General features: G+C 46.0%; 3 protein-coding genes across 6 annotated transcripts; 1 reads left to right on the top strand and 2 right to left on the bottom strand.

Moving 5' to 3' along the window:
* Positions 1–5,737: 5,737 nt before the first annotated feature.
* mat2b (methionine adenosyltransferase 2 non-catalytic beta subunit methionine) lies at positions 5,738–12,007 on the bottom strand. Of its 3 annotated transcripts, none has more exons than XM_032575485.1 (7): positions 11,876–12,007; positions 10,964–11,158; positions 9,672–9,786; positions 9,054–9,206; positions 8,059–8,255; positions 6,358–6,474; positions 5,738–6,224 (listed from the first exon to the last, which is right to left on the bottom strand). In XM_032575485.1, exons 1-7 carry the CDS (start codon positions 11,903–11,905, stop codon positions 6,051–6,053), a joined length of 981 nt encoding a protein of 326 aa, XP_032431376.1. In that variant the 5' UTR covers positions 11,906–12,007; the 3' UTR covers positions 5,738–6,050. The 3 variants fall into 3 exon arrangements, with proteins under 3 accessions (XP_032431376.1, XP_032431374.1, XP_032431375.1); XM_032575483.1 differs by lacking the exon at positions 11,876–12,007 and adding an exon at positions 11,566–11,734; XM_032575484.1 differs by lacking the exon at positions 11,876–12,007 and adding an exon at positions 11,566–11,733 and having other exon boundaries at positions 6,358–6,471.
* A 116-nt stretch (positions 12,008–12,123) lies between these two features.
* On the top strand, positions 12,124–16,720 carry LOC116727839 (uncharacterized). Its single transcript, XM_032575476.1, has 4 exons — positions 12,124–12,624; positions 13,191–13,539; positions 14,430–14,604; positions 14,937–16,720. The coding sequence occupies exons 2-4, from the start codon at positions 13,198–13,200 to the stop codon at positions 16,337–16,339; spliced, it is 1,920 nt and encodes a 639-aa protein (XP_032431367.1). The 5' UTR covers positions 12,124–12,624; positions 13,191–13,197; the 3' UTR covers positions 16,340–16,720.
* Positions 16,721–17,154: 434 nt separating this feature from the next.
* On the bottom strand, positions 17,155–26,650 carry slc23a1 (solute carrier family 23 member 1). Of its 2 annotated transcripts, none has more exons than XM_032575478.1 (15): positions 26,260–26,650; positions 26,124–26,171; positions 24,181–24,336; positions 23,309–23,466; positions 23,153–23,241; positions 23,003–23,070; positions 22,197–22,378; positions 21,959–22,079; positions 21,725–21,881; positions 21,503–21,650; positions 21,326–21,431; positions 18,757–18,886; positions 18,539–18,682; positions 17,965–18,060; positions 17,155–17,680 (listed from the first exon to the last, which is right to left on the bottom strand). In XM_032575478.1, the coding sequence occupies exons 2-15, from the start codon at positions 26,139–26,141 to the stop codon at positions 17,412–17,414; spliced, it is 1,842 nt and encodes a 613-aa protein (XP_032431369.1). In that variant the 5' UTR covers positions 26,142–26,171; positions 26,260–26,650; the 3' UTR covers positions 17,155–17,411. The 2 variants fall into 2 exon arrangements, with proteins under 2 accessions (XP_032431369.1, XP_032431368.1); XM_032575477.1 differs by having other exon boundaries at positions 26,124–26,176; positions 26,260–26,275.
* Between the last annotated feature and the right edge of the window lie 118 nt (positions 26,651–26,768).

Raw genomic sequence — 26,768 nt, 5'->3', positions numbered from 1 at the left:
TTCATTGCTTTAATTCAGTTACTAATTTATATTTACCTGTTACCACACAGGTATTATTAGTGCAAAGCTTAGCGTCTCCGTTCACCAGCAGCCCTTACAACGCTGAATTACCGTTGGCTTGCGGAGTCAAATGTATTCACTATTGTGTTCGATATGCCCTCTGGTGGCGAACGTCTGCAACTACATGCTTACTGCCACCCTCAGTCTAAATATGAGAAATACAGCTTGATGAATAATTTCCATCTTACAACAGAACAGTCTTCAATTAAAACAAAATAAATGAAAAGGGAAGCGGTGTAGCTATGTCCAATATCTATTCTGTTAGACTCAATTGGGCAGAAAAAACTGACAAAGTATTTCTGATGACTTACAATGAGTCGTTCTTGCTTTGTTTTAGAGTTGTTTTAATTCAGACACTTTGGGGGGTATGAACAGCCTCTTTCAGTTCAGGCCACACAGCATCTCAGTCGGATTAAAGTCCAGATTATGATTGGACCACTCCAAAACTTGAAGTCAAAACTGAGCCATTCAGACATGAACCTGCTGGTGATCGTCAAACCATTGTCCATCTGCAGAATAATAGGTGCTCTTGAATGTCAGATCGCAAACTGATGGTCAGACATTCGCTTTCAGGGTTCTGCTAGAGAGCAGAATTCATGGCTCCGGTTCCTGAGGCAGCAAAGCAGCTCCAGACCATCACACCACCACGTTTGACTGCTGCCGTGATGTTCTGGTTCTGAAATCCTGTTAATTTTATACCAGATGCAACAGGACCCACACTTTCCAGACTTTTGTCTCATCAATCTCCATAAGGCTGGAATGATGAGATGAATCTGAATCATGGTTTGTCAGCATCACTCCTGGACAGGATGTTCCTTATAATAAATGAATTACTGAATTACTGCCTCGTAAAATCATCAACCTGTACCTGTTCGTGAACATTGAATAAAAACCTGACTTTCTGCCATGTGTCATTTTCACTTCAACTTGTTATGTGACGAAATATTTGCCGGGCTGGAAGAAGCCGTGTTCTATAAGCTCAGGTGAGGCATTCTCCTCTCTAGAGGTAGAGAGTGAGACAGAGAGAGAGAGACGGGAGGATTTTAACGGTGTTTTGTCACTGAGAAAATCAACTAGAGATGCCAGAAAGTCCGTCTGTGAGAAACTGAGAGGAGAACAGCATGTATAATGCCGTAAGCTTCATGAATTTTCATCCATCACCAGCAACTATTCTTTTTGCATACAAAAGCAACACCCTATTCTTATTAATCCAAATGTTAATGTGTGTCCCTTCTGTTGCCTTGGTAATGCACAGTGATGCACAAAGCCAAGGTTTCTGTGGAATGTTTTCTTGTTTTATCAGATAAATGCTTTCTTACTGTTGCAGACACAAACCAGTAACAAACATCTCATCTTGTGGTGTACTCTTTAATATGACTTGACTAGGATACGGTCCTTGGTTTTATATGCTTGAGCAGCGTGGAATCATAGTGATTTTTTTTTTTATGGTAAATGACGCTTATGCCTTAGGGAGTCAGATGAATGTCTTGACTTTTACTGACATTTATTTGAGTAGGTGTTTGGCATGATAATGATCACAAAAAAATCTGATGGGCAAAGAGATCGTGCAAGGTGGGATTTCGAAAATCCTGCTGCCTCAGTTTGTGTCAATAGGTGTACCGAGGAGAGCTCATAAGATCAGAAGTCTGCGGTAATAATAATGTGTGGGAATAAGAGAAATCTCGTACATCCTCAGGCATAGAGCCGCCTGCTAGAGTTTGTATACAAATGAGCAGACGTGTAAACTGAACATTCAACTAGTAAAAATAAAAGCAAGAAAATTAGGACCATTTGCAATTTCTTGCTCTGATAAAATGCATTAGAAAATATTTGAATTCATCCGTCCTTTTGGGTGCTGCATACATTACCAAGTTTTATGTTTATTTTATCTGTCATGACTGTGCTTCTGGGCAGAATTATTCTGAGTAAATTTAAGCTATGCAACATTTATGTCCCACACTTGTTTTTACCAAAGAGGTGCAGGAAGCCCAGCTCTTTCAGTTTTATAAATAAGTCAATACTTTTTTTCTTTTTTTACTTTGTATTGCCATTAGTGTACCCATCCAGGTTGTTTGATCCAACACTCCTGGTGGCGTCCATTTATCTAGTAATTCTGAAATCTTTTCTCATAATTACGTCATCTGAAACATATGGAAGTTAGAGCCAAACGTATGGCAACTGTGTCAGCTGTGACTTCACCGCGCTGCCACAGCCACGCCGTCCACTGAAGACTCTTGGCGATTTAAAGCAAGTGAGAGCAACTTGTTGTCTGTGTTCTGAAACAAGATCATCTTGATTAAGTCAAGGGGGACAGAGATGGAGCTTTCCAAGTACAAAGAAGTCACTTCCTGAGGGGGCGGGGCTTAGATGACGTCAGACTGTGGCGACATAGGATGGTCAGGCATCCACTCAGGACTCATGCCAAGTTTGGTACAAATTGACCTTTTTTGTGAACATTATAGCGTTTTGTTTGCTTTTGCAAGTACGCCAAGTTCGCCACTTGGTGACGCCCCCTGAGCGTTTATGAAAGCTAAATTGTTTTGATAACTTTTAATGCCCCACCCTTTACCGCATCCTGACCAAAAATGAAGCTGATAGGTCAAAATCCTACGGAGTTTGTTAAAGTGTAAAGTGAAAAATGGCTCAAATTTCCCCTCTGACCCAAAATGGCCACCTCCCTGTCTCAAAGACTTTTTTTCTTGATTTGGGGTGATCTACCTACAGTACATACCGAATGTCAGATCACTACGACCTATGGTTTGTCCCATCTCACGTTAGGGGGCGCTGTAGAACAGTTAAATAATTAATTATTCCTGAATATTCGTTTCTATTTTCACTCGACATCGATAGTCTTTACTCAAATATAGACATTCAGGAAGGAATTGATGCAGTGAGAAAGATCTTCAAAGAATATCCAGATAACAGAGAAAGAGCTCTTACAGCTGTTAGAGATAAAACTCACTAGGAATGACTGAGTTCAATGGAGAATTTTTTTCTCCAAAGGGCACTGCGATGGGCAAAAAAACTCGCTCCTGCATACCCAAATATTTTTATTGTCCCAGGGGAAGACCTCGGCCCTAAAAAAAAAAAAAAAAAAAAAAACAATGTTCAAAGAAACCCATACATTGTTTCCGATTTCTAGATGATATTTTCGGCGTTCGGTCATTTTCTGAAGAGGATTTTGAGGAGTTTTTAAGAACTTTGAAAAAATCACAATATCTCAGTTAAATTGACTATTAAGACCGCCATTGACTGTTTAGATACAACCACCTATAAAGGACCAAATTTTCAACACAGCCACTTTTTGGACATTAAAGTATTCTTTAAGCCTAGAGAAACGCATGATTTACTGTTTAAAACAAGTTTTCACCGCAAACATACTGTTGCCGGTCTCATTAAATCACAATTATTGCGATTTCATAGGATCTGTAGTCAGCAGGCTGACTTTAGACAAGCCACTAAGACGTTGTTCTCCGCTTTGGCCAGCAGAGGGTGCTGTCGCCCTTTCCTCTGGAAATGCTTCACATCATTCTTGGAAACTAAGCCCATTGCCATGTCCTCTCTCCTGCCCTCTGTCACCACATTTTCTCCACCTTCAACCAAACTGATCAAAGTCGTTGCAGTGACTATTTTTGCGGACAACTCAAAATTCCAAAAATCAAAAACTTGAGACTTAAAGGTGAATTCACTTCAAATAGCCACTGGAGGCACTGTGGGTTTCTGGCGTACACAGTTCCAAAAAGTCTGTCAAAAAGGCATTTCTTGATTTATGTCAAAGTTCCAGGCAAACGAGTTACAGGCTCCGTGGGATTCCGCTGCTTCTCTTGCTCTGATTATCTCACCTGCTGTCGATCTCTTCCACAGCAGAGATCGACTGATAGACTGAATGGGTGAAGTGACCATCAAAGTAACTGGTAAATAAAAACCACGTGACCATCCCACGAGTTTAAAGAACTACCTAAAGCCTACGTATTTATACTCCAAATGTTTCAACACCTGAATGTTTAGCAGCTTTTGGACGGGATATAAAACTTGACTGGTGTTTTCCTGAAACATAGACATGTTAAACCTTGGTGTCAGATTATTAAACACTGAGGCATCAAGGCCCCTTCTCTCACAGCCAGATTAAGGCTGGATTATCACTTTTGTCTTTCCAAACACTGAATCCTGGCCCATGTTTCCTGTTTGGACACAAACATCAGGAACGCTGACGGACGAGACGCTTCGCTGTTGAAAATAAAACCCAACACCAACATAATTCAAGTTAAACTTCATGACTTTATAACTAGAAACGTAACTTGCCCTCGTACCTCCAGTCTGAAGCTGTCGGGAACTCGATCTTAACCTTAGATGACATCCATCCATCCATCCATCCATCTTCTTCCGCTTATCCGAGGTCGGGTCGCGGGGGTAGCAGCTTCAGAAGGGAGGCCCAGACTTCCCTCTCCCCAGCCACTTCTTCTAGCTCCTCCAGGGGAATCCCGAGGCGTTCCCAGGCCAGCCGAGAGACATAGTCCCTCCAGCGTGTCCTGGGTCTTCCCCGGGGCCTCCTCCCGGTGGGACGTGCCCGGAACACCTCACCAGGGAGGCGTCCAGGAGGCATCCTGACCAGATGCCCGAGCCACCTCAACTGGCTCCTCTCGATGTGAAGGAGCAGCGGCTCTACTCTGAGTCCCTCCCGGATGACTGAGCTTCTCACCCTATCTCTAAGGGAGAGCCCAGACACCCTACGGAGAAAACCCATTTCGGCCGCTTGTATCCGCGATCTCGTTCTTTCGGTCATGACCCAAAGCTCATGACCATAGATGAGGGTGGGAACGTAGATCGACCGGTAAATCGAGAGCTTCGCTTTTTGGCTCAGCTCTCTCTTCACCACGACGGACCGGTACAGCGCCCGCTTGACAGCAGACGCTGCGCCAATCCGCCTGTCGATCTCCCGCTCCCTTCTTCCCCCATTCGTGAACAAGATCCCGAGATACTTAAACTCCTCCACTTGGGGCAGGACACCCCCCCTGACCCGGAGAAGGCACTCTACCCTTTTCCGGCTCAAGACCATGGCCTCGGATTTGGAGGCACTGATCCCCATCCCGGCCGCTTCACACTCGGCTGCGAACCGCTCCAGCGAGAGCTGCAGATCACGATCTGATGAAGCCAAAAGGACCACATCGTCTGCGAAAAGCAGAGATGAGATCCTAAGGCCACCAAATCGGATCCCCTCAACACCTTGGCTGCGCCTAGAAATTCTGTCCATGAAAGTGATGAACAGAATCGGTGACAAAGGGCAGCCCTGGCGGAGTCCAACTCTCACCGGAAACGAGCCCGACTTACTGCCGGCAATGCGGACCAGACTCTGACACCGGTCATACAGGGACCTGACAGCCCGTATCAAAGGGCCCGGTACCCCATACTCCCGGAGAACCCCCCACAGGGCTCCCCGAGGGACACGGTCGAACGCCTTCTCCAAGTCCACAAAACACATGTAGACTGGTTGGGCGAACTCCCATGCACCCTCCAGGACCCTGCCGAGGGTGTAGAGCTGGTCCAGCGTTCCACGACCAGGACGAAAACCACACTGCTCTTCCTGAATCCGAGGTTCGACTATCCGACGGACCCTCCTCTCCAGGACCCCTGAATAGACCTTGCCAGGGACATCCCCTTAGATGACATTCAAACAAAATCAGAATGACTTTCTTTTATTGTCATTTCCTGTCGAGTCCAAGCAGTCATGTCATTTTTTTCAGTGTAAATCAGATTCATGAACAGAAACTAAACCAGAGCTAAACTTAAATCAAGGCCTGTGGGGAAATATTCAGCTCAACCTGTTTCCACTGACAGCATCACTTCAGTTTCCACAGCAGATGATCTGGAGACGCAGATGCCTCCCAGTGTCCCACTCCTCAAAAAGGGAAAAAAATAAAAAAAATAAAAGACTAAAACATTCATTGTGAAGCTTGAAGCAGGTGGACTGGTGCCGTTTCAGCAGGACGGGTTCAGTGGAAGACGGTCTGTCTCCAGCGTTTGTCGGCCGTGAACGGCCACAGACACTCGCTGATGGCGACGGAGAACGCTCGCGGCTCCACGGTCAGGCTCAGCTGCTCCAGGCGGGAACAGTTCAGCTGGCTGTTGATTGGACGAGGAGCGGACCCGGCCGGCTGCTCCGTCAGCTGTGGACAGATGGAGAGACAGCATGAGGTGATGCAACAGAGCTCCAATCAGCACCACTTAAAATTATTGGCAGCAGGCAATAATGAATGTCTTAGGAAAACAAAAAAACAATAAAGCAATCAGCTGACTCACAGGTACGAGGTGATTGGACGGCAGGTTGAAGGCCTGCGCCATGGCAACAGCCATCTCATATTTGGTCATCTGCTCTTTACCGGAGAAATGGAAGATTCCTCGGATGGACGGATCCTGCTGAGAGAAACAGATTTGGTTTCAGAGACGTGGCTGGGAACTCCACGGTATTTGACATTTTCACAACTTCACCTGTCTCCAATATCAGCTCGGTATCCTATTGGCTCATTAGCATATTAGCATATCAGCAGAGCTGTGTAGATGTGACTGCAGGCTAGTGAGGCAGTTTTCCCCATCTAACCCAACAGACACATCTAAAGGCAGCAGGACTTCGGCCCTCGGGGGAATTTATGAAGGGAAGGTGCGCAGCGTGCGCACGGCTCTATACATCTGAGTTTTCATTACCTGTAATTCATTCAAATAACTAACTTAGATTTTTGTTCCAAAGCGTTAAAATGGCTTCAGTTTGTGGTTTGTAGTGGAGGACATTCAGAGTCAGAGCATTTTATTCAAAACATTAACAGCCCTTGCACACTCCCATCATCAAACTCCTGATCTTGTGTTGACACACGGCCGTATTTCCTCATAGTTCTTTGTTAAATCTCAGACAAAGAACAGAGGACTAACAGAGGAGAATAATAACAATCCCAGGTTTTATCTCAGTCCAGTTGCCAAACTTTCTCAGAGTCACGGCTCTGTTGATCCATCGATTCCAGATCTCAGCAGTAACGACTACATGGGATTCTCCTTAAATAAAATCGATTCCATTAAAAATTAAATGACTGTCATCCTCCTGAACATGAACGCTTCATCCTCAGGAAGTGAAGCAGCATTAATATAACTATAGAACTGACCTGTGTTCAGTCGGCTGAGACTTGACTTATCAAACATCAGGGGCCTCATGTATAAAACATTACGCAGTTTTCACAATAAGACTTGGCGTACAGACAAATTTTAAAAAGTGCAGTGCACAAAAAAAACTCAGATGTATAAAGCCGTGCGCACGCTGCGCACCTTCCCTTTATAAATCTCAATTTGCAGGAAATAGAGCACAACTGCTGCTGGTCCACCCTGTCGCCACCCAGCAATACATCTTAATGTACATTAGTTTAAGCCTGCCGCTACTAGTCCCAGTAACCATGGCAACGGTCCTTGCTTGTAGCAGTACAAGTAATCATTATATATTTTATTTAAAAGTTGCTTTCAGGGTACATAAGGTCACCTCACAAAACATAAAAATAATACATTTGGAAGAAAATAAAAAAAATAAAGAGATCGTGCAAATGCCTGTTTGAACAGCAGGAAGGAAAAGTACTATTTACTTTGGAGTGGGGTTTTCACATCCTTTATATACAGTATATATTTGTTTAATTTTGTGTGAGTGTTATGTTACTGTCTGAGGACAAATGTGGTTCAGTTTCATTGTTTTTGTTTAAACAATAAAATATTAAAGTTATGATAAACACCGGGTTCGATGCTTCTTGATCCAAATAAATGAATGTAGTCAGATTTCAGTGTATTTCGGTGAGTTTTGACGCTTTGTAGTTTGTCAATATCCACAGAGAAAGTTTGCGTGGCCGCCGCACATGGCAGGTCAAAAGTTTGCGGTTGTTTACATAAACTTTCACGCCACGTTCATTCTTATACATGCCGACTTGTGCGTAAAATAAGGCGCCGCACGGTGGCGGCGCTCTGAGCTCCCACCTGTCTCGCTCTCTCAGCCAGCTTCCTGCAGACGGCGGCGACGTCTCGCGCGTCGGTGGGGAAGCGCTGCAGGCAGTGGTCCAGCGCCCGCCGCTCCTCCGTCGCCTCCTGGACCTGTTGCCATAGTGACGTCACGGCGCTCTCCGTCACAGACTCCACCTCCCCGAACAGGACGGGAACACGCAGGATCACCGCGCCTGAAACAGGTGAGCGGTCAGTCCACCAATGAACCACGAGGTCATCCTGAGCTGCCTCTGTAGTCATGATGCTAAAGGCTGCAGACAATCTGACTACCTCACTTTTTTCTCCTACTACTCTCCAGTCTGCATTATCATAGCTTTTTACTGCAACATAGAAAGTTCTAATGGTTCAGTTCTTCTGCTCTGTCTTCTCTCCAGTCGGGTCAGATGGCCACTGGTACTGACCCGGTTCTGGTGGAGTTTTCTTCCTGTTAAAGGGGAGTTTTTCCCCTTTCTACTGTCGCCCACTACTGGTCAGGATTAGTGATGCTCTGCTGTTTAAGTTTCCCTCATGTCTTGTTTGCTTGGTCAGTTTGTGCTTCAGTTCTTTGTGTTGCACTTTGACCTCTGCTTTTGGCCCAACTCATAATTTTTCAATTATTTTTTTGTAATAAATTAACAATACTTTTGGAAACCATTTAGTGTCTCTCTGGCTGACCTCTGCAAATCCCTAACAGAACCTGCAGCCCAGGTTTTTCTGGCCGGTTGGACTTCCACAATTTACTTATTAAATTTATTTAATTTCTGTTTGGATCAAAAAATGATTTGAGTTGATTTTGATTTTCTGCACAATAAGCAGATTTAGTGAGAACAGTAGCTGATCCAAAATGTCCAGTTTTCCAGGTGAAAATCTGTCCTGAATTAGCTGCAGGTAAAGCATCAGGTAACTTTAAGACATCAGCGCCACCAACTGGCCCCCACAGGTGAGTCACCTGGGCAACAAGACAGACCACCTGTCGCCTGCCTGTTGTTTACCTGGGCAGTGTCTGAGCGCCTCCCTCTCTCCCTCCAGCTTGCTCCGCCCGTACAGGTTGAGTGGGTTGGGACAGTCGTCCTCGCCGTACGGAGGGTTCCGGCCATCAAACACGTAGTCGGTGCTGATGTAGATGAGCAGGGCACCGCAGGCGGCTGCGGTCAGAAAGGTCAAAGGTCACAGGAAACATGCATGACCTGGGTCCTCCTGGCACATGAACGCCAGGATTGTTAAAATCCATTTTCCTTGTGATCAGAACCAAAACACAATCCCCTGGTTTGGAGCGGAACCTGAACAAGTACTGATCCGGCTCTCTGGACGTCCCGTCAGAATGGTTCTACAGAACCAGAACCTTCTGAACAGACTGGAAGCTGTTGGAGCAAAAACAAACTTCCTGTTTTTGGATTTCTAGATTTATCTGAACCAACTGGGTTCTTGTACCAGAACCGATTGGACCAGGTCATAAAGAACCAGAGAGGGTCCGGGTCTGAACCGGGGGCAGATGTACGGTGGGGCAACAGGGCCATATAAAAGTCTGTGAGAACTGCAGCTGATGCAACATATAAAAGTCTGTGGTCTGAACCTGGAGTCTGGCTCCGCGGCGTCATGTGACCACTGACCTGTCTCCCTGGAGACGGTGCTGGAGGCGTGGACGTTCAGACTGACCGCCGCGTCCGCGTTTCTCTCCATGACGTCCGGACGCCGTTCTGCGGCGCAGTGGACCAGAACGTCGGGCTGGAACAGAAATGCTCAGGTTACCATGACGACACCGGTTGAAGCCCGGCGAGCCGACCGGGTCAATCAGCACCAGAACCTGAGCAGACCTTTAAATGACCCTCCAGTTTATTTCTCTTTACTAAAAATAAAGCTGATGATGTCAGAGGATCAGTGACATCATCGAGTGTACTTCCTGTTTTTTCTCTGCTGCCAAAATGGAATCCACAAAATGTCTGATTTACAGAAAATGAATCTCTCTGAAAGCGACATTGCTGCACCCATGACCTTTGACCCTGTCTGGCTGTCCAAGGACAGAGACGCTACAAACATCTTGACAATGAAGGAACGTTTAAATTAATGCAGAAAATTAATTGGTTATTAGCCGCCATTACATAAAACGGCTCAACAGCGAGAGGGAACAATTCAGTTCAATAATAACTTATTGATGCCAATAAGCTATTATTGAGATCAATAATAATTTGGTCCCAAAGTATTATTGATAATCCAGTTTAAAAGTATTACTAATCTGCTGTAGCAGTCTGTATGAGAGCCAAACTGAAGAGTCCTCTGACTGAACACACTCTGTCGTATAATGGACTGATGAAGAGGATGCTGCGGGTTGTCAGGTTGTGCTGAAGGATCAGATCCGACTCTGATCCAGAAGAATCTGGACTTTTACTGGATGTTCAGATCTTCCATGTTCATTTATTCATATTTTAGAATCAGTATTTGAGTAAACTTAGAGAAATTAAATCTGATCTAAAACTCAAAGGTGACGACGAGTGAAAACATTTCATTTGTTCTGAGATCAATAGAGTCAAAATCAGTCTGGTCTAGTCCAAGCATTCAGGAACCTCAGTCTGGTCTAGTCCAAGCATTCAGGAACCTCAGTCTGGTCTAGTCCAAGCATTCAGGAACCTCAGTCTGGTCTAGTCCAAGCATTCAGGAACCTCAGTCTGGTCTAGTCCAAGCATTCAGGAACCTCTGTCTGGTCTAGTCCAAGCATTCAGGAACCTCAGTCTGGTCTAGTCCAAGCATACAGGAAGTCTGTTGTCTGCTATTGGTGGAAGGGGCAGCCCAGTCAACCAATCAGAGGGCAGAGGCTGCAGTCAATCACATGCACCGACAGGATACATCTGGACCTGGCCAGAGGAGAGGAGGTCAAAAGTTTTCATACGGGGTCGGGTTCTGGTACCTTGGTCTCCTGCAGCAGCCGGCGCACGGCGTCCTCGTCGGTCAGGTCACAGCGCAGGAAGCGGGGCCGGGCCCGCCGCAGGCCGGTTCCGCTCAACGTCCAGTCGTGGTTCTGGAACTCCTTGCAGACGGCCCGACCCAGAAGGCCCGTCGCCCCGGTAACCAGAACCCTCGGGCCCTGGGGCAGGACCTCATCCTGGGGACGAGCGGAGAGCCAGGTTAGACAGGGGCGTATCCTGTTGCTATGGAACCGGCAAGTTCAGTACCAAACTGAAGGTCCGAAATACCGAGAGGAACTGAATATTAACACCAGAGAACAGCTAGCGTCCAGAACCAGAACAGTCCTAGTGCACATTTAGAAACAACATGGAGGCCTCACTTTGATGACAGCGCTTTGATGACAGAACAGAGCGTCTCCATGGAGACCTGTTCCAAATACGGGACCACCTCGCTAGTATACCTGAGTGCACCTGTCTCTGTTACCTGTCGAGACCTGCCTGGCCCAACCTGTTCCCACCTGAACCAGCTCTCCCACCTGTTCCCACCTGCAGACCCGGAGCCACGCCCCCAGGCCTCCAGCTGTTTTTTACAGGTAAACGGTACCTGGACCAGCTGCACGAGCCCGGGGCTGAACACCAGCCTCTGTTCTGCGCATGCGCTGCTCATGTCCGTCCACTGATTGGTACCGGTTCTGGTGTCGGTCACTGATCTCTGTCTGAGGACTTGCTGCGCAACTTGGTCCTTCACTTCCGGTCAGATCAGCTGATTGCCGTAAAGCAGCTCTGGCGTTAGCAAGCGGCTAACCGGAAATGACCAGAGCACCACCACTCGAACTGTGGTCCGGGTCCATAACGCATGACTCGGATCCAAGTGCTGATTTCCTGATTTTTACCGGCACCGGTTGCGAACCCACCTGCAGAGCTGAGAACTGGAACCCAGGCATCTGACGCGGACCGCCACGAAACCGCAGAACCAGAACCACCCAGCTGCAGCTCCCGATATGGCAAAGGAAATGACGAGTCTTCTGCTGCTGGTTATTTCTAGCGTTGCAAGCAGCGAGGTGGCCCACTACCGCCACCGCCTGGTCGGGAGCGAGAACTGGCCCAAAACTCAAGTCAGAACCTTGAGTTTCAGAAAATAAAGTCTAAATCAGAGATGGTCAATTCCATCCTCTGAAACTTCCACCTGCAACTTAGATACATCCCTCCTCTAACTCACCTGGACCAATCAATGGCTCCAGCCGGGTTACTGCTGGAGAACAACACCAATGTGGACAGGAGAGAGAGAGAGTTGCTGACAGACTGGAGACGGGCGAGCAAGCTTCAGTGAAACAGGGAGGGAGAGAGAGAGAGAGAGAGAGAGAGAGAGAGAGAGAGAGAGAGAGAGGGAGAGAGAGAGAGAGAGAGAGAGAGCAGCAGCCTCGTCTGTCAGTCAGCTCCACAAATAGAAAGCTCTCTCGCTCTCTCTCTCTGTTTCCTGCAGTGTTGGTGTGGATCGCCCGGTTCTGGACCCAGAGACTCCAGAACCGGAACCAGCTGCAGCGGGAACCTGGACTATTGGTTGTACAGTAATAGTAATATTCTACCTGGACCTGGAGCCGGACTCTGCTGGGTCCAGAACCTGAATGATCCGAGTCGGTTCTGATCTCTGATCTGATCCCAGGTAAACAGATCTGATTGGTTCAACAGTTGATGTTTAATTATGTGATTTATTTTAACCAAACAATAAACTCTTTTCACTTTGAAAATGTTTTGATGTATGATTCCAGTTTCAGAACTCTTTCCCGTTGAGTCGAAGTTAAACCGAGCCACAGAACCCGAAACTCTGAGATTTAAACTCTGAAGAAATGTATGTTTAATCAGCAGCAGGGAGTCACAGGACTGATTAATCAGATTTATTAGTGATTAATCAGTGTTATTAGTGATTATTAACACTAATAAGATGTGTTAATAATCACACAGGTCACTAAGAAGACCTTCTTAGTGATTAATCATGACAACATGAGGATGAAGTGCAGAACTTTGAGGAGAATCATAAATAAAGATAAAATAATAAATATAGAAAGTTAAACTGAAATATCAACTAATTGGTGTAAACTGGATAGTTACAACATGGAAGGTAATTTAGCCTTTTAAATATTTCTGTGTAAATTATTTAGAGTTTCTAGTAAACCCATCATTAACACCAAACAGCAGCATAATTGTTTTTTTTATCTTTTTCCTCCACAGAAAAACTATGAGTGTCCTGGAGGGAGGAAGAGGAGTGAGGAAGGACCTCGGTGCACATGGCTGCGCTGAGGCTGACCTGCCGCCTTGTCACAGCTCCAGCCCGCAGATCCTTCCGCCGTGTTCACTAGTTCCTGCAGACAAGAGGTCAGAAGTCACCTGGACAGGTGAGCGTGAGGTGGAGTACCTGGACATCTTCAGCAGGGATGACGAGGAAGAGGACGAAGGCAGCGAATGGTCCGAGGAGGATCTGTCGCTGCACTTCTCTCCCTCCGTTATCCTCCAATCGGACGATGAAGAGTTGGAGCCTGAGAGTGGCTTAGAATGTGTGCGCGTAACCATGGAAACACAGGTGAGTTTTTCTGACATCGTCACTGATTTACCTTCCTGAGAACAGCAGATAAATCAGTGAAAACATTCTTTCATCAGATTTGACCCCTGAAGTGATTCAGGTTCTCTCTGCTGCTCTCATTAAAATCCATCCAGAGGACATTTTACAGAATCATGTGGAACTAATGCCTGAATATTTACACACGTCTTAGTGCAGCGCTGCAGATCTCAGGTAGAATGCACATTGTTTCCATTTCCCTCATGATGGCTGCACCAAATCCAAACGGGTTAAAAGAGAAAGCATTCAAACATTTAGATATTCGTCCATCATCCGTTTCCTGCAGACACTGGGCCAAAGGCAGGGACACCTGGACAGGTACCAGTCCATCACAGGGTTTATTTTACATTCCCATAATTTGTTCAACTTCCTGACTTTCCTGTCCACCCTGTCATTTTGAGGTCACTGTCCCTTTAAGAGACAGGTGAGTGCAGTTAGTCCAAAGTCATGCACTCACAACTGTTATTGTTTTGGTTTTCGCCTGTCATGGTCAAACATTAAACCATATTTGGTTGAATTAGAACACGTTGACCGTCTGTCAATATATTCTTTATGTCGTAGTTTAAACTAGTTTTTCTGCAGACGTGCAGTCGCTCTGTTCCTCTAGAGTCTAGACGTTTCTCTGCTGCATCTCCAGTTTGTCCGGATGAACGCCGAAGTTTTCATATTCTTCCACTTCTTCTCCATACAAGATTTAGCCGAACGGGGCAGCAGCTGGTAGTGTGTGTGTGAGTGTGTGTGAGTGATGCTTCACTTCTGTTTAATGAGTAAAACCATCAATGGGGGACATTTGTTAAGAACTGAATATTTCATCACATGAGCGTATTTGTCTTCCTGTTTGCTTACCTGAACAGGTGATGATGAAGGACGACCCTCCTGAGAGGGGAGGAGTTACCGAAAGACATTCCCGTCCACTTTCATTTCTACGCCAGAACAGCATGCCTGCATCGCTGCACACTCATCCCACAGCCAGTGGCGAGGCTGGCAGCTACAGGGTCTACAAAGGCCGTATTGCAGGGGCCAACAGCGGTAAAAGCTTCTCTGTCAGATATTTAGAAAATAATTTCAATGTAATCCTGAAACACAGCAGCAGTTCAAGGTCATTACTGAAACATCGGAGAGATCCAAAACACCCAACTGACAAAACATTGACGTTGGTTGGTTGGTTGGTTTTTCTGGTTGGTCGATCATCAGGTTTCCATGCTGATGTTTGAAGCTGATCAGCCGTTTGTCCTGAAAGCCTTTTGCTGCTCATGTTTTAATGTAAACCAGATTGAACTGACTTACATATTGCTTCCCTGTACAGACGTGACCAGATCTGGTGGCATTCTGAGTTCTGATCCAGTTTTCTGATCTTTCAGGTCTCCCGCTGGAAGGAAGCCGGCGATGCCTTCAGAAATCTTATTCTCTGGATGAAAGTAAAACAAAGATGGCGTCAAGCCTCTTAATGAACATCCTGTCCAAGAAGATGCAAGTGGAGCAGAGCAGCAGCACAGCTAACAGCCTGAAGAAGCTGGAGGCAGTACCTGCCCCGCATGCTCCACCTGCCCCCCCTGCAGGGCAGCAGGGTGAACAGCAGGGGGAGACAGGTGCGTCCAAAGCTCCACTGCACCTGGTCAGAGATGTGAAAAGTTTCAACAGCATCAGCAACAGCAAAGCTGTTAGCATGAACCCAATGAGCTGCAACGCTATTGGCCAGGAGGAGAGCGTCTCACGTCACCCAGCTGCAGAGGGTAAACATCGTGCTGCCATGTTTACGACATCTCTCAGCAAATCACAGAACAGGCAACAGGACGACGCTGGCAGCCATCCGACAGCAATTGAAAAACAAAACAGTCAGCCAATGGGCGAGTCTGAAGGCAGGCCCCCTGTCCAACCCATCCGCCATGTCCAACCCATCCGCCATGTCCAACCCATCCACCACGTCGAACCCATCTGCCATGTCCAACCCGTCCACCATGTCCCTTCAGAACTGAACCAATCAGAGACAGCTGCAGTCTCCCTTGCCTCCTTGCATCGCTCATCACCGGATCTCCAGAAACAGAAGTCCTCTGAGTCTGCCCCAGATCCCCAATTCCGTCCATGCTCCACCCAGAGCCAGCGCTCCACCCAATGTGAAGCTTCTCCCTTTGCTCCCATTCAGCTCTTCCATCCCTGTTTTTACAGGCTGCAGTCCCACCTGAGAAGTGTCCCCTTCACTCACCCTCCTCTGAGCTGCATGCCATCCCACCTTCATCCCCCAGCTCCTCCCCCTCTCCACCTGTTGGTGAACCCTGACAAAAATCCGATCAAAGTCAGTGATAACTCTTCAAATCAGACTGAAACCAGCAGAGATCCGGACTGCAGGAGCTTTGGGAGACGTGAACAGGTTCAACTGCCGCAGCAGCCCTTACCTGTGAGCTCACAGACTTTCACACCTGGCCAGGTATGCAAGGACCAGGTTTCCACTGCAGCACCCGGAGCCTTGCTTAGTGTCCCTGCTTCCTGTCACCTGATGTTAGACGCCAGCAGTCATCGCTGCTTCTACATGGACGCCGGCCCAGCAGCTCAGAGGAAGCTGCTGCTGGACCCGGAAACTGGACGCTTCGTCCAGGTGTTCCTACCTGCAGGCTCCGCCCTCCCCATGTTGGGGGGAAACCCAACAGTCCTGCCAGTCATTCAGTTTCCACTGATGGGCGTGCCCTTGCTGTACGGTAGGCCCTACCTACCTGTTACCATGACAACACCTCATGATGATGTCACCATGATCCTCCATCAGACCTGAAGCTGCAGCTACTCCTCTAGATTTTATTTTTGCTAATTAATGTTTAATGTCAGCGAAACCAAAGGACTTTAAATAGGCCGTCTCTGCTGCAACAGCTTCCTTCTCAGGAGGTCAAAGTTCATCACAGGTTCTGCTGACAAACCGCCAGTTGATCAGTGGAGGACTTCAGGATCAGAGTTAGGGTTAACCCTTTGCTTCTGAGCGTTACTGACTCCTTCATTTCTAACAAACTTCAACATGAAAAGCAGTGGAGTTTATAAAATAAGGCTGCAATTTAATTTAATGTGAAATCTTTGCTGAAATAAAAAATGTCAAATTTTCATTCTTTCAATGTCAAACTTTGAAGCTTCAGGTTTCAATAAATTAACCATTGTGATCAAATTTGTGCTCAAGATTCTTACGTTTAAATTTAATAATCATCGTGTTTGAGATGGCCACATTCTTAAGTAAACATGGCAGCGGAACTGGACTCGTTGTTTCTTGGATATGCAGACCGTCTGGTTCCACCGATCAGAACCAATTTGAACCGATCAGAACTGAAGAGGCTTTTATGGTGAAAGTTGAAACTCGGTGAATTAAGGGTTATGGTTCCTGACCTTTAGGAAGCCCAAAGGTCAGAATTCAGTCGTGGTTCCAGGAAGTGGACCTGACCTCTGGAACCGGGTTCCACTAAAGCATCATAACTCAATGGCCAGTCCAAACAGAACGGGGCTCAGGTAGTTCCTGATGAGAACTTGTTGATTTTTGAGTAACTTGGCTGCTTTTGACCAGCATTGGGCGCCATTTGTAAAGTTAAATTAGAGCATCACCAGAAACACAGTTCAATACATTTTATTGAAAACCTAACAAGCTTCTGACCCGAACATTTGGTCCCGGTTCTGACCCTAAAGGTGAGGAGGGGGCGCGCCACAGCAGATGGGAAACAGGAAGCTGTCATGAGTCCAGCTGCAGGAGCCATAATTTAATCAATAATCATATTGATAGACGAACCTTCTGATCAATTTTCTGGAAGAAACTGCAGCTTTAATCTGATCAAATTCAACCTCATTGGCTCAGCCTTATGACATCACTGTCACACCTTGGTGCTTGGCAGGGGGGCGTCTCCTAGCTCCTCCCCCTGTCCTGCTAGCTCCTCCCCTTCCGGGGGCAGATCTTCCTCACACACCCTGAAACCTGTGAAGGTGGGGCAGATGGGGAACCGGCGGAGCCAGCGGGTCCGTCTGACTACGCCCATGCCCACAGGGAAGTCATAGGAGGCGGAGCCTGGAGAGGGGGCGTGGCCTGATGTGGGAGCGGTGCTTGAGGAGCTCCACTGCACAAGTCCTCGCTCCTCCCTCGTTCCTGAACACAGAAGAAGAAAACAGGTGAGTGTGACATCACTGCAGCTCCACCTGTCCACAATATTTAGGTTTTGTTGGTTCCATTCTTGTCATTTTTTTGGATTGGTTTTCTTAAGAAATAAATCTAATCAAAGGGATTTGATGCTTTTATGTATTTGTAGAAGCTTGATATAAAAACTGAAATTCTGTGAAACATTCAGTAGAAAGTTCTCCGTGAAGACTAGAGCTGAAAATGCTCCTGATCAGCTGTTGCTATTGGCAACAGATGATTGGGTTGTTGTTCACCTGGTATTGTGTTGTCGAGACAAAAAGCCAGGAAACCTCCAACGAACATCTCAGTGGACAGAAGAACTGTGAGAATCTGATCCAGTTCTGCAACACCTGAACCAGAAGAGAGAGAATAATTTCAGTCAGATGAAAACCAGTACAGCCAACCAGCAGCTCCAGACGAAAACCAGTACAGCCAACCAGAAGAGTCTTTAATGTCCAGTTAGGAGGACTCCAGATTTTATTCATACTGAAACTGAATCAGTTTCAAAATCAGAACCAAATCAGAACCGGTTCAGTTCTGGTCTGTAGAACGACTGATTAATCAGAAAGTCCTGCCTTGCCAGCCACAAGATGCAGTTGCCATGGTAACGACGACAGGTAGGACAGGCGACTGACTGGAGGTCATGGATGCAGACGCAGCTACTAGCAGTGTGTAACTCTGGTGTCATTTCATTATCCACCAGCAGGGGGGGGTCAGCTCAGCTTTCATGTTTTAAATTGAGGGACTCAAAGCAGCAAATCAAGGAAAATATTAAAACAAAACAAAAAACTCTAATGAACGCTAACATTCTCAGGTAAACACATTCACCTGTTCTGATGGCTTTCGGATGTGTGTCCAAGTATGCTGGCAGCGTGAGGCCGAAAAACATTGAGAACCCGAGAACAAAAAGATTTCTGGAAGAGTTCAAATCAACCAGCTGCAGGTTTGATAGACCAACAGCTGTGATCATACCTGCGGATGAAAGAAAAAAAAAGGATTAATGTGATCTCATCAACTCACCTGAGCTGAAAGAACCTGTGGCTTACCAAACAATGTGCAGAACATTCCTCCAAGGATGGGATCCGGCAGAGAGGCAAACAGAGCCGTGAACTTCCCAACCGCTCCCAGGATGAACATGATCCCAGCTCCAAACTGCACCACCCGTCTGCTGCCCACCTGCACACAGGTCGACCTTCAGACAAACATCGACACACACTGCAAAACGCCATCATGTTCTCTTTCCGTGGACTAAACACTCGGGCCTGTCCAGGTCTACAGAGTTTACTACCAACTAGGGGTGCATCGATTTATCGATTTATTGGTGCCAATTTCCTTAATTTTGGGAGATCATTGATCGGCCAATTTTTACATACGGAGCCGATCTTATCCATCGACCTTACTAGCTTGGCAAAGGTTTAAGAATCAACCACTGTCCTCTCTTGCTCTCCAGTGAGAAAAGTTTGACTGACAGACCGGCCCTCCAAGCTATGTCTGCACGTTTACAATTATTAACAGTGACCCACTGTTGCCAACTCAACAACTTTCTTGCTATATTGAGCAACATTTCAGACAAAAAAAAATTGGCATCGACCAAAATCGGAATCGGCAGGTTAAGCTTTTTAAAAGATCGGTAATTGGCGATCGGCCAGAAAACTGCAATCGGTGCACCCCTACTACCAACGCTGCTCCGCTTGACTTTAAAACTCCTAAACCTTCTGACATTTTTAGAAGACTCTTTTCTAAAGTAGCAGTAAAAGACAAACTCCTCCATTTATAGGGTCAGTATGATGTGAAATCAGCTTTTTGAACTTTCCGTCATGTTATAATTTTATTTCCACATCAACAACAAACCTGGAGTGTTTCTTTAATTCTTTTGTGTTTCAGAAATATTTTAATCTCCAAGGTGGAGCTGCAGAGCTCATTATAGGAACGCTGGTAAAAACCTTAAAGGGTTAATAGAGGAGCCATGTTGGAACAACTTCCTGCAGGTGGAGCTTCAGAAGGAGCAGACGTTTTTTAAAGTGACAGAGACCCAATTTAAAGGCGTTAAATCAGGAGATAACATTTCTTTAAGTCATGTTTGATTTAAGAAGAAAACGGTTTCTCACAGGTCAATAGTCCATCACAGGCACCACATTACCACATTACTCCACCATGTTGCTCCTTAGCAAAGATCTTAAACATGAAGGAATAATTTCACAGTTTGGTCAATGTTTGTTAATGTCAGAAATACGTCTTGTCAAATTAGATCTCTGTTTTTATCTGATTTAGTTGTAAAGATCATTTATGTGGGGACGTTGACAGTCATGTTAGCTTAAATGTAGCTTTAATGCTATCTTAAACTGAATTGGCTTTACTCGGAGAATTCACAGTCCTACCCACTCTTACGGTCAGACTGTAGACCTTATGCTCACATCTGGCATTAAATGTGAAGCAATAACAGTACTTACCCATAATCCTGTGCTGTCTAATTATTTTTAATAAACTTGGCCCTGCAAGAACAAAAGATTTTTATCATTGAAACCAACCAAAATTGATTCTATTAAAAATAAAATGATTGTCATCCTCCTGAACATGAACGCTTCATCCTCAGTAAGTGAAGCGGCATTGATGTAACTACAGAACTGATCTGTGTTGAGTCAGCGGAGATTTGACTTATTAAACATCTCATCTTCTTCCTTCAACATGCATGTTGGACCCAATCAGAACCAAATTATTTAAAGTGTTTCCTTTGATTCCTGCCCCCATTTTAGATAGGATGAACCTCTCCTTAGTACATGGACCACCACCTTTTAAGCTATCTGTAATTTAACTTTTACTTAGAAATCTTCTCTCACTTAAGATGGCTTATTTACAGACCCACATCTAATCTTCCTTTCTAATCTGTAATTCTTGAGAAAATAGTCGTTAATCAAGTATGTGAGCATTTAAATAGTAACGACCTGTTTTAAGAAGTCAGAAGTTGTCTATGGATCCAGAGTTTATAAAACATAAACTCATATGTTTATAAATGTTTATGTTTATGTTTTATGAGTTTATAAACTCATAAAACATAAACAGAGTTTATAAAACATAAACTCTTTGGCCAATCACCTGATCTCCAGCAATAATGAACCTCAGTGTTATTTTTGACCAGGACTAGAACATTTATCTTTACATTTCTATTAAGAACAAGCCAGATAACTGTTTAAGCACAACAGAAAACCGTTTCCCCTTTTCATTAGCAACACCCAGATAGATTTCCACTGGCCTTAAATAACCGCTTAGCTGCCTTTTTTTGGAATCAGCACATGAAACTGAGATACTCCCCCTAGTGGTGACCAGAAACTACAAGACACTCAGCTCCCATGGTAACGTGATACTAGCTGTCAGTTGACGCTAAATAAACAAAATGATTTTAAATAGAGCAGAACATTAAACCCTATGATCAATAATCTAGAACTAGTAATAAATGGACCAGTAGGCCCGGGATGACTACATCCAGCAACAGAACACAAAGTACCAGTAAATCCTGCACCAGTAAACCCTGCACCAGTTAATCTGGAACCAGTAAAATTTGGAGTAATCTGACCAGATATAAAGAAGGGCCTCATTCATCCTGGTGAAGATTTTCACCTTGGTGATTCCAAGGACTCCGATGTTGGGACTGGAGGAGGTCGATCCATTTCCTGTCCCTAACAGACCTGCAATGACGCAGCAGATTCCCTCAGTGAAGATCCCCCTGAAACAAGCAACGCAGAAAATCAACAACCTGAACAGGAAAGGAAAACAGCCACCGACTTCCAGACTCACCTGTTGATAGCATGAACTGGTGGCGGCGTGGCGCCCGACAGACGGGCGCAGGCGTAATAATCTCCAATGGACTCCACAATCCCCGCCATGGTGGCACTCAACATCCCCAGCACGCCAGCAACAGTCATCACCGGCAACCCCCACTGACCTATGGGACATCACCATCATTATCAGCCCTGTGTCTTCATTACATCAGGGGCGTTTCCTTGGCAAATTCCTTACATGGGTAGGGCATCCTGAACCAGGGAGCTGACGCCATGATGTCCCCACGAGCGTCGGTCCGTCCTTTGTGTCCATAGCTTTTCGGGTCGTTAGGGAGCAGGTCAGTTAAAGTCAGAACGTAACAAACGAGCCAGACCAGCATTATGGCGAGGATGATCTGAGACGAGATTCAGAGGATAATATCATTACATTACGTCCTCGCTGACTTCACCGTCTCTGTGGAGTCTCATTTACAGGAAACATCTTGAAGATCTGGACTCTGGTGGACGTCAGGCCTTTTCTTCTGCTGTAAACAGGAACAGGAAGTGATGTTGTCCTCAGGTACTGAGCAAACAGCACAATCAGTAACATACATCTGTAGAGAGAAACAGACATGTCTGTTAAGGGTTATGTGTTTCAAACTGAGAAGTTGAGAGATGCTGATAGGTGGACAAATAAACAGGTTTCACAGACAGGTGGACAGGTGTCTTACAAAGCAGACAGGCCCCAGTGGGCCCCAGCTCGGTCTCCAGCGGTGGTGAACACGGACAGACCGATCAGGGAGACGGTTGGTGTGATGGTGAGTGGACCAATGTACTCCAATAGCAGACCAGGTAATCCAGACAAACCAATCAGAACTTCCACCAGACTCGACATGATGATGGCTCCCTGAATCTGTAAACAAGCAAAGAATAAGCCGTCTCTAGCATGCGCTCCTATAGAAAACAAAAACATCACAGAATCTTTTAGACCCTGAAGAACGAATTTAATCTGACCCAGCTGAGGAGATGCAGGCTGGCCAAGGGTCAGGAGGGCACTGTGGGGGTTAAGAGGTGACATACTACTCCACCAGGACCTCTGTGCCATAAAATACTAAATGGATCAGAACCACCTTAACAATGAAGTTTTAAGCTAAACTGAAGTCTGACAAGATTGAGTAATGTCTTCTATTATCAGACCTGCAGCAGAACCTGGCAACTTCTGTCTCTGATCAACAGAAGAGAACCAGGCTCCAGTAGAGAGGCAGAGGTCCAGTTATGGTCCAGTCCAGAGTTTGTCATGACCTTGTCTGAACCAGGTTCAGGCCCTTAAAGTTTAGTCTTCTTTAAGGACTTGTTGAAGTTGTCTGAAGAGACCAGAATTTCAATGGGTTTTGTTTTGGTTCTTACAGTTTCCTGATGCAGAGATTCTACCAAGGTATGAGTCAAAAGTGAACTTGGCCTCAGTGTGGACCCTTAAAACATGAATTTCATTAGTCCTGACCCACATCTAGATGCCTGACCACCTAGGTCATCATACCTCTCTGATGCGAGGGTGCCAGATATGGGAGGTGTTGAGGGGAAGACTCCAGTTCCCATAAATCACATCTGGAAATAAAACCCAGAAATGTCAGGGTCGCCATGTTTACTTACAGAAACAAAGCATCAGTGCTGAGAAATAAAGCATCACCTTCACTGGGACACGCCCAGCGGTCCAGGCTGAGGATGGCCTGAGCAGGAATCAGGAAGGCAAAAGCACTGGCCTGAAACAAAGGAAGCCTGGAAGCACAGACTCACTTTAGTCTTAAGCTCCTCATATTCTCCTGAAGCTTCAGCAGAGACCTACCTGACTCCAAAGGTGGTCTGGATCAGTGTGGTGATTCCAACAGTGGTGAAAATGGTTCCGATCAGCTGACTGACAGTGTTTTGGTCTTGTCCGACACACATAGCATCAGCCAGAAGGAATGGGACTGCCACAGTGCCACTGAAACATGTCAGGTAATGCTGTGAACCAATGAGAAAAGAGTCACCCTTCAGTCTCAGAAGAAAGCTCAACGACCCAAATGGTGGCTGCGCCCCCAGTTGGCAGTTGATGAGCAGTTTTGATCAGCTATCTGTAAAGCTAATTTTGCTCCGGTGTGAAACGTTGCCAAACCAATGTCAGACTCCGAAACTTCTCTGGTCTCTAGAAACTGATCAAACGCTGGTAGTTTTGGCCGTGCTACAGTTCGGTTCTGACCCACTGTGATGGAGCTGCTTTCCTGTCAAGGATCAAGGACTCAGTGTCCCGAAGAGGAAGCTGCTTCAGACCCGCTACCCAACCACAGGGTCTCCTTGGCAACACCCCAAATAAAACTGATTGGAAATCAACTCAGGGGGGAGGAAAACCTAAAACTCTTCAATGTTGCACAACTTCATTGGTCATTTGATTATTGCTGCTAAAAATAATTAGTAGTTATTTTAGGGAAAGCCGGCACCAGCAGGATTCTGTCAGAACCTCCAGATTTACTGGATCGGACTCCTGAACAGGATTTAAATGGACTGAACATTTTTAGGCTGTTTGAAGGACATCTTTGCTTTGTGACTCATTCTGATTCATCAAGAACAAGACGAAGTAAACTGAAACATCCAGTCAGGACCCACCTGACCCATTATGGTCTGCAGAGTTCTGACAGAAACGTTCTGGATGGAAATGGGCCAGCTTAGTCCGATTCTCACCTGTAGTCCCAGCAGGATGCACAGGTACCATGGTGGGACGTCTTCAATGGTGTAAATCATGTCTAGTCCCGCCCTCTCTGCTCTGATTGGCTGGTTTATGGAAGAGTCGGCCTTGCTCGGCCTGCGGCCCCGTCCATCTTCCAGGCAATCCGGGCTCTGTGTGGACAGAGGTGCAGCAGCCTGACCAGGTATTCAGGTTCAACAGATGGAGTTCAGGAACATTTAGTGAGAATAAGATGTTAACTGCAGAAGAAACGGTTTAGTTCTGAGAAAACAGATTTTTCTACAACAGCAGTGTTGAATCCACTCCTTAAGGTCCAGAGTTCTGTTCCAGGTCCAAAACACCAAGGCCAGATAATTAGGTAGCAGCACTTGCCTCTCTGTTTAGCTTCCCTTGAAGCGGTTTAAAAGTAAAGAGTTTTTTCCTGTCTGAGAAAATCAGGGAAGCTGAATGAACATATCTTTGCCTTTAAATTCACCCTGCAGGGTAAACACTAGCCCACTAGCTGGTTCTCCTCACCAATAAAAACCCAGCCTGAGAGGCAGTAGCCAGTCAGCAGCTGGTCTCAGATGAGACCAACAGCAGATGGTGCTGCAGGTAAAATCTACCTGTGTCCAACAAGAAACAGAAGAAAACAGAGGACTGCGTTCCTAACACGACTAATACGTTTCATGTTTTTATTTGCCAATCAGACATTGAACGACGTTTAGTCACTGTTGATGTTCTGACTAGAGTTCTTCCAGAGTCTGCCTTGCTGCAAGAGCAGAAAATGGAAACAAACGACTGAAACGACAGGGCGCGCTTCCCATTGGCAGCTTTCTGTGGCCGGCCCGAAACGGCAAGAAACAGCCAGAAAAGGCCAGAAACGGACAGAAATAAAAGCATTGCCTGTGTGATAACAGAAACAGCCAGAAACAAAAAGAAATGGCCAGGAACGAAAGAAAAAAAAAGAAACGGCCTTTGTGATAACAGAAACAGCAGGAAATTGCAAGAAACAGCCAGAAACGAAAAGAAATGGCCAAAAACGGACAGAAACAGCTTTTGTGAGGACAGAAACGACAAGAAACAGCAAGAAACTGCCTGTGAAAGAACAGAAATGTCGGGATAAAATCGACAGCAAAGCAGGAAAGTGCTGGTTCAAACTTTTGCAGAAGGGAAGAATTACTGACAGAGGTGTTTTCCTCTGGAGAACGATGGACTTTAGGTGGTTTGGAAATAACCTTTGACCCTTAAAGAAGCAACAGTTGCTGCTGAGTTTTTCCACCATGGCATTGTGCTAACAACTCCTGATGCTGCAGAGCAGGAATCTGATGATGACCTGCTGGCTAGCAGTTAGCCCTCAGCACCTAGCCAGCAGCAGCTAACCAGCAGCTAACCAGCAACTAACCAACAGCTAACTAGCAGCTCCTGGTACTGACTCAACCTCTTCACAAGAAGCAGGAAGGAGGTGCTTGTTTGTTGTGATTCACCTAACAGAAGGAAGTGATTGGTTCTCCTTGTGATTCCAGGTGTTTCCAGGTGATTCCTGGTGTTTTCAGGTCATTCTAACTGACTGAGGAATGTAGTAACTGTGTAGATCATTTGCATGGACTATAAACTGCTGATTGTGTCACTGTGACCCAATTCAGAGCAAACAAACTTTGCTACCACTTCCAGGAAGGTGCACACGTTTCTGAGAATGGACAGGTACACAACACCTACTTCAAGTGTTGTGTACCTGTGTGTCCAGAGGTGCATTGACACCTGAAGCTGGATGGCTTGGAGGTTTCATTCGTCACAGATTTAATAATATGTCTTCACAGAAACCGATTCTTATCACACTGGAAAGGCTTAAACAAAGTTTAACTCTGAGCCCTGAAAGCCTCACCTCAAGTTCTGAGAACTCCCTCAACCTGGACCAGAACCAGAGCCAGAACCAGAATCAGAACCGTGAATGCCTTACCCTGGTGTCGTCCTCCATCCGAGCTGCAGTCGTCCGTCTGAAGGAACTCTGTGCTTCAGGATAGAGTCCAGCAGATTATTAACAGATTATTAACCATCAGCACAGAAACCTTTACCCATCTCACACCTGAGCTCACCTGAGGGGCCAATCATTGGCCCCGAGGACAGGAAGCTGAGAGCAGCACACCTTCATCACCAGCCGCTCTCGCTGTGAGGCCTGGAAGAAAGCTGTGACTAAAACTGCTTCAGGAGACAAAAGGCTTCCTGTTGACCTCTGACCTCAGGGTTCTGTCATGGCCTGAGAGTCGGACCAGGAAACTCGTCAGGCAGAGGCGTCTTCCTCCTAGATCAGCATGAAGAGCAAAATATGGAGCTGGAATGGTGTGGAAGCCGGCTATACTGGTTCTTCACTGGTTCCGCCTCTCTTCTCGGTGGCCTCTCTCCACCGAGACGCCACGGCGGTGTGACATCACGCTGAAGGACAGGAAACCGTCGCGCTCTGATGTCTCTCAGACAGCCTCTTCATCTTCATCCTGGTGAAGTTAATTTCTTTCTTTATCCAAAGTGAGTCTGAAACCTCGTGGACAGCAGGTGGGAAACATCATCAGGATGTGACCTCTGACCCGTGATCAATAACCCACCGACA

The sequence above is a fragment of the Xiphophorus hellerii genome, chromosome 11 (assembly GCF_003331165.1).
Source record: "Xiphophorus hellerii strain 12219 chromosome 11, Xiphophorus_hellerii-4.1, whole genome shotgun sequence".
Classification (NCBI taxonomy): Eukaryota; Metazoa; Chordata; class Actinopteri; order Cyprinodontiformes; family Poeciliidae; genus Xiphophorus; species Xiphophorus hellerii.
The sequence above is the reverse complement of the archived record's forward strand: the minus strand, read 5'-3'. Positions and strand labels throughout refer to the sequence as shown.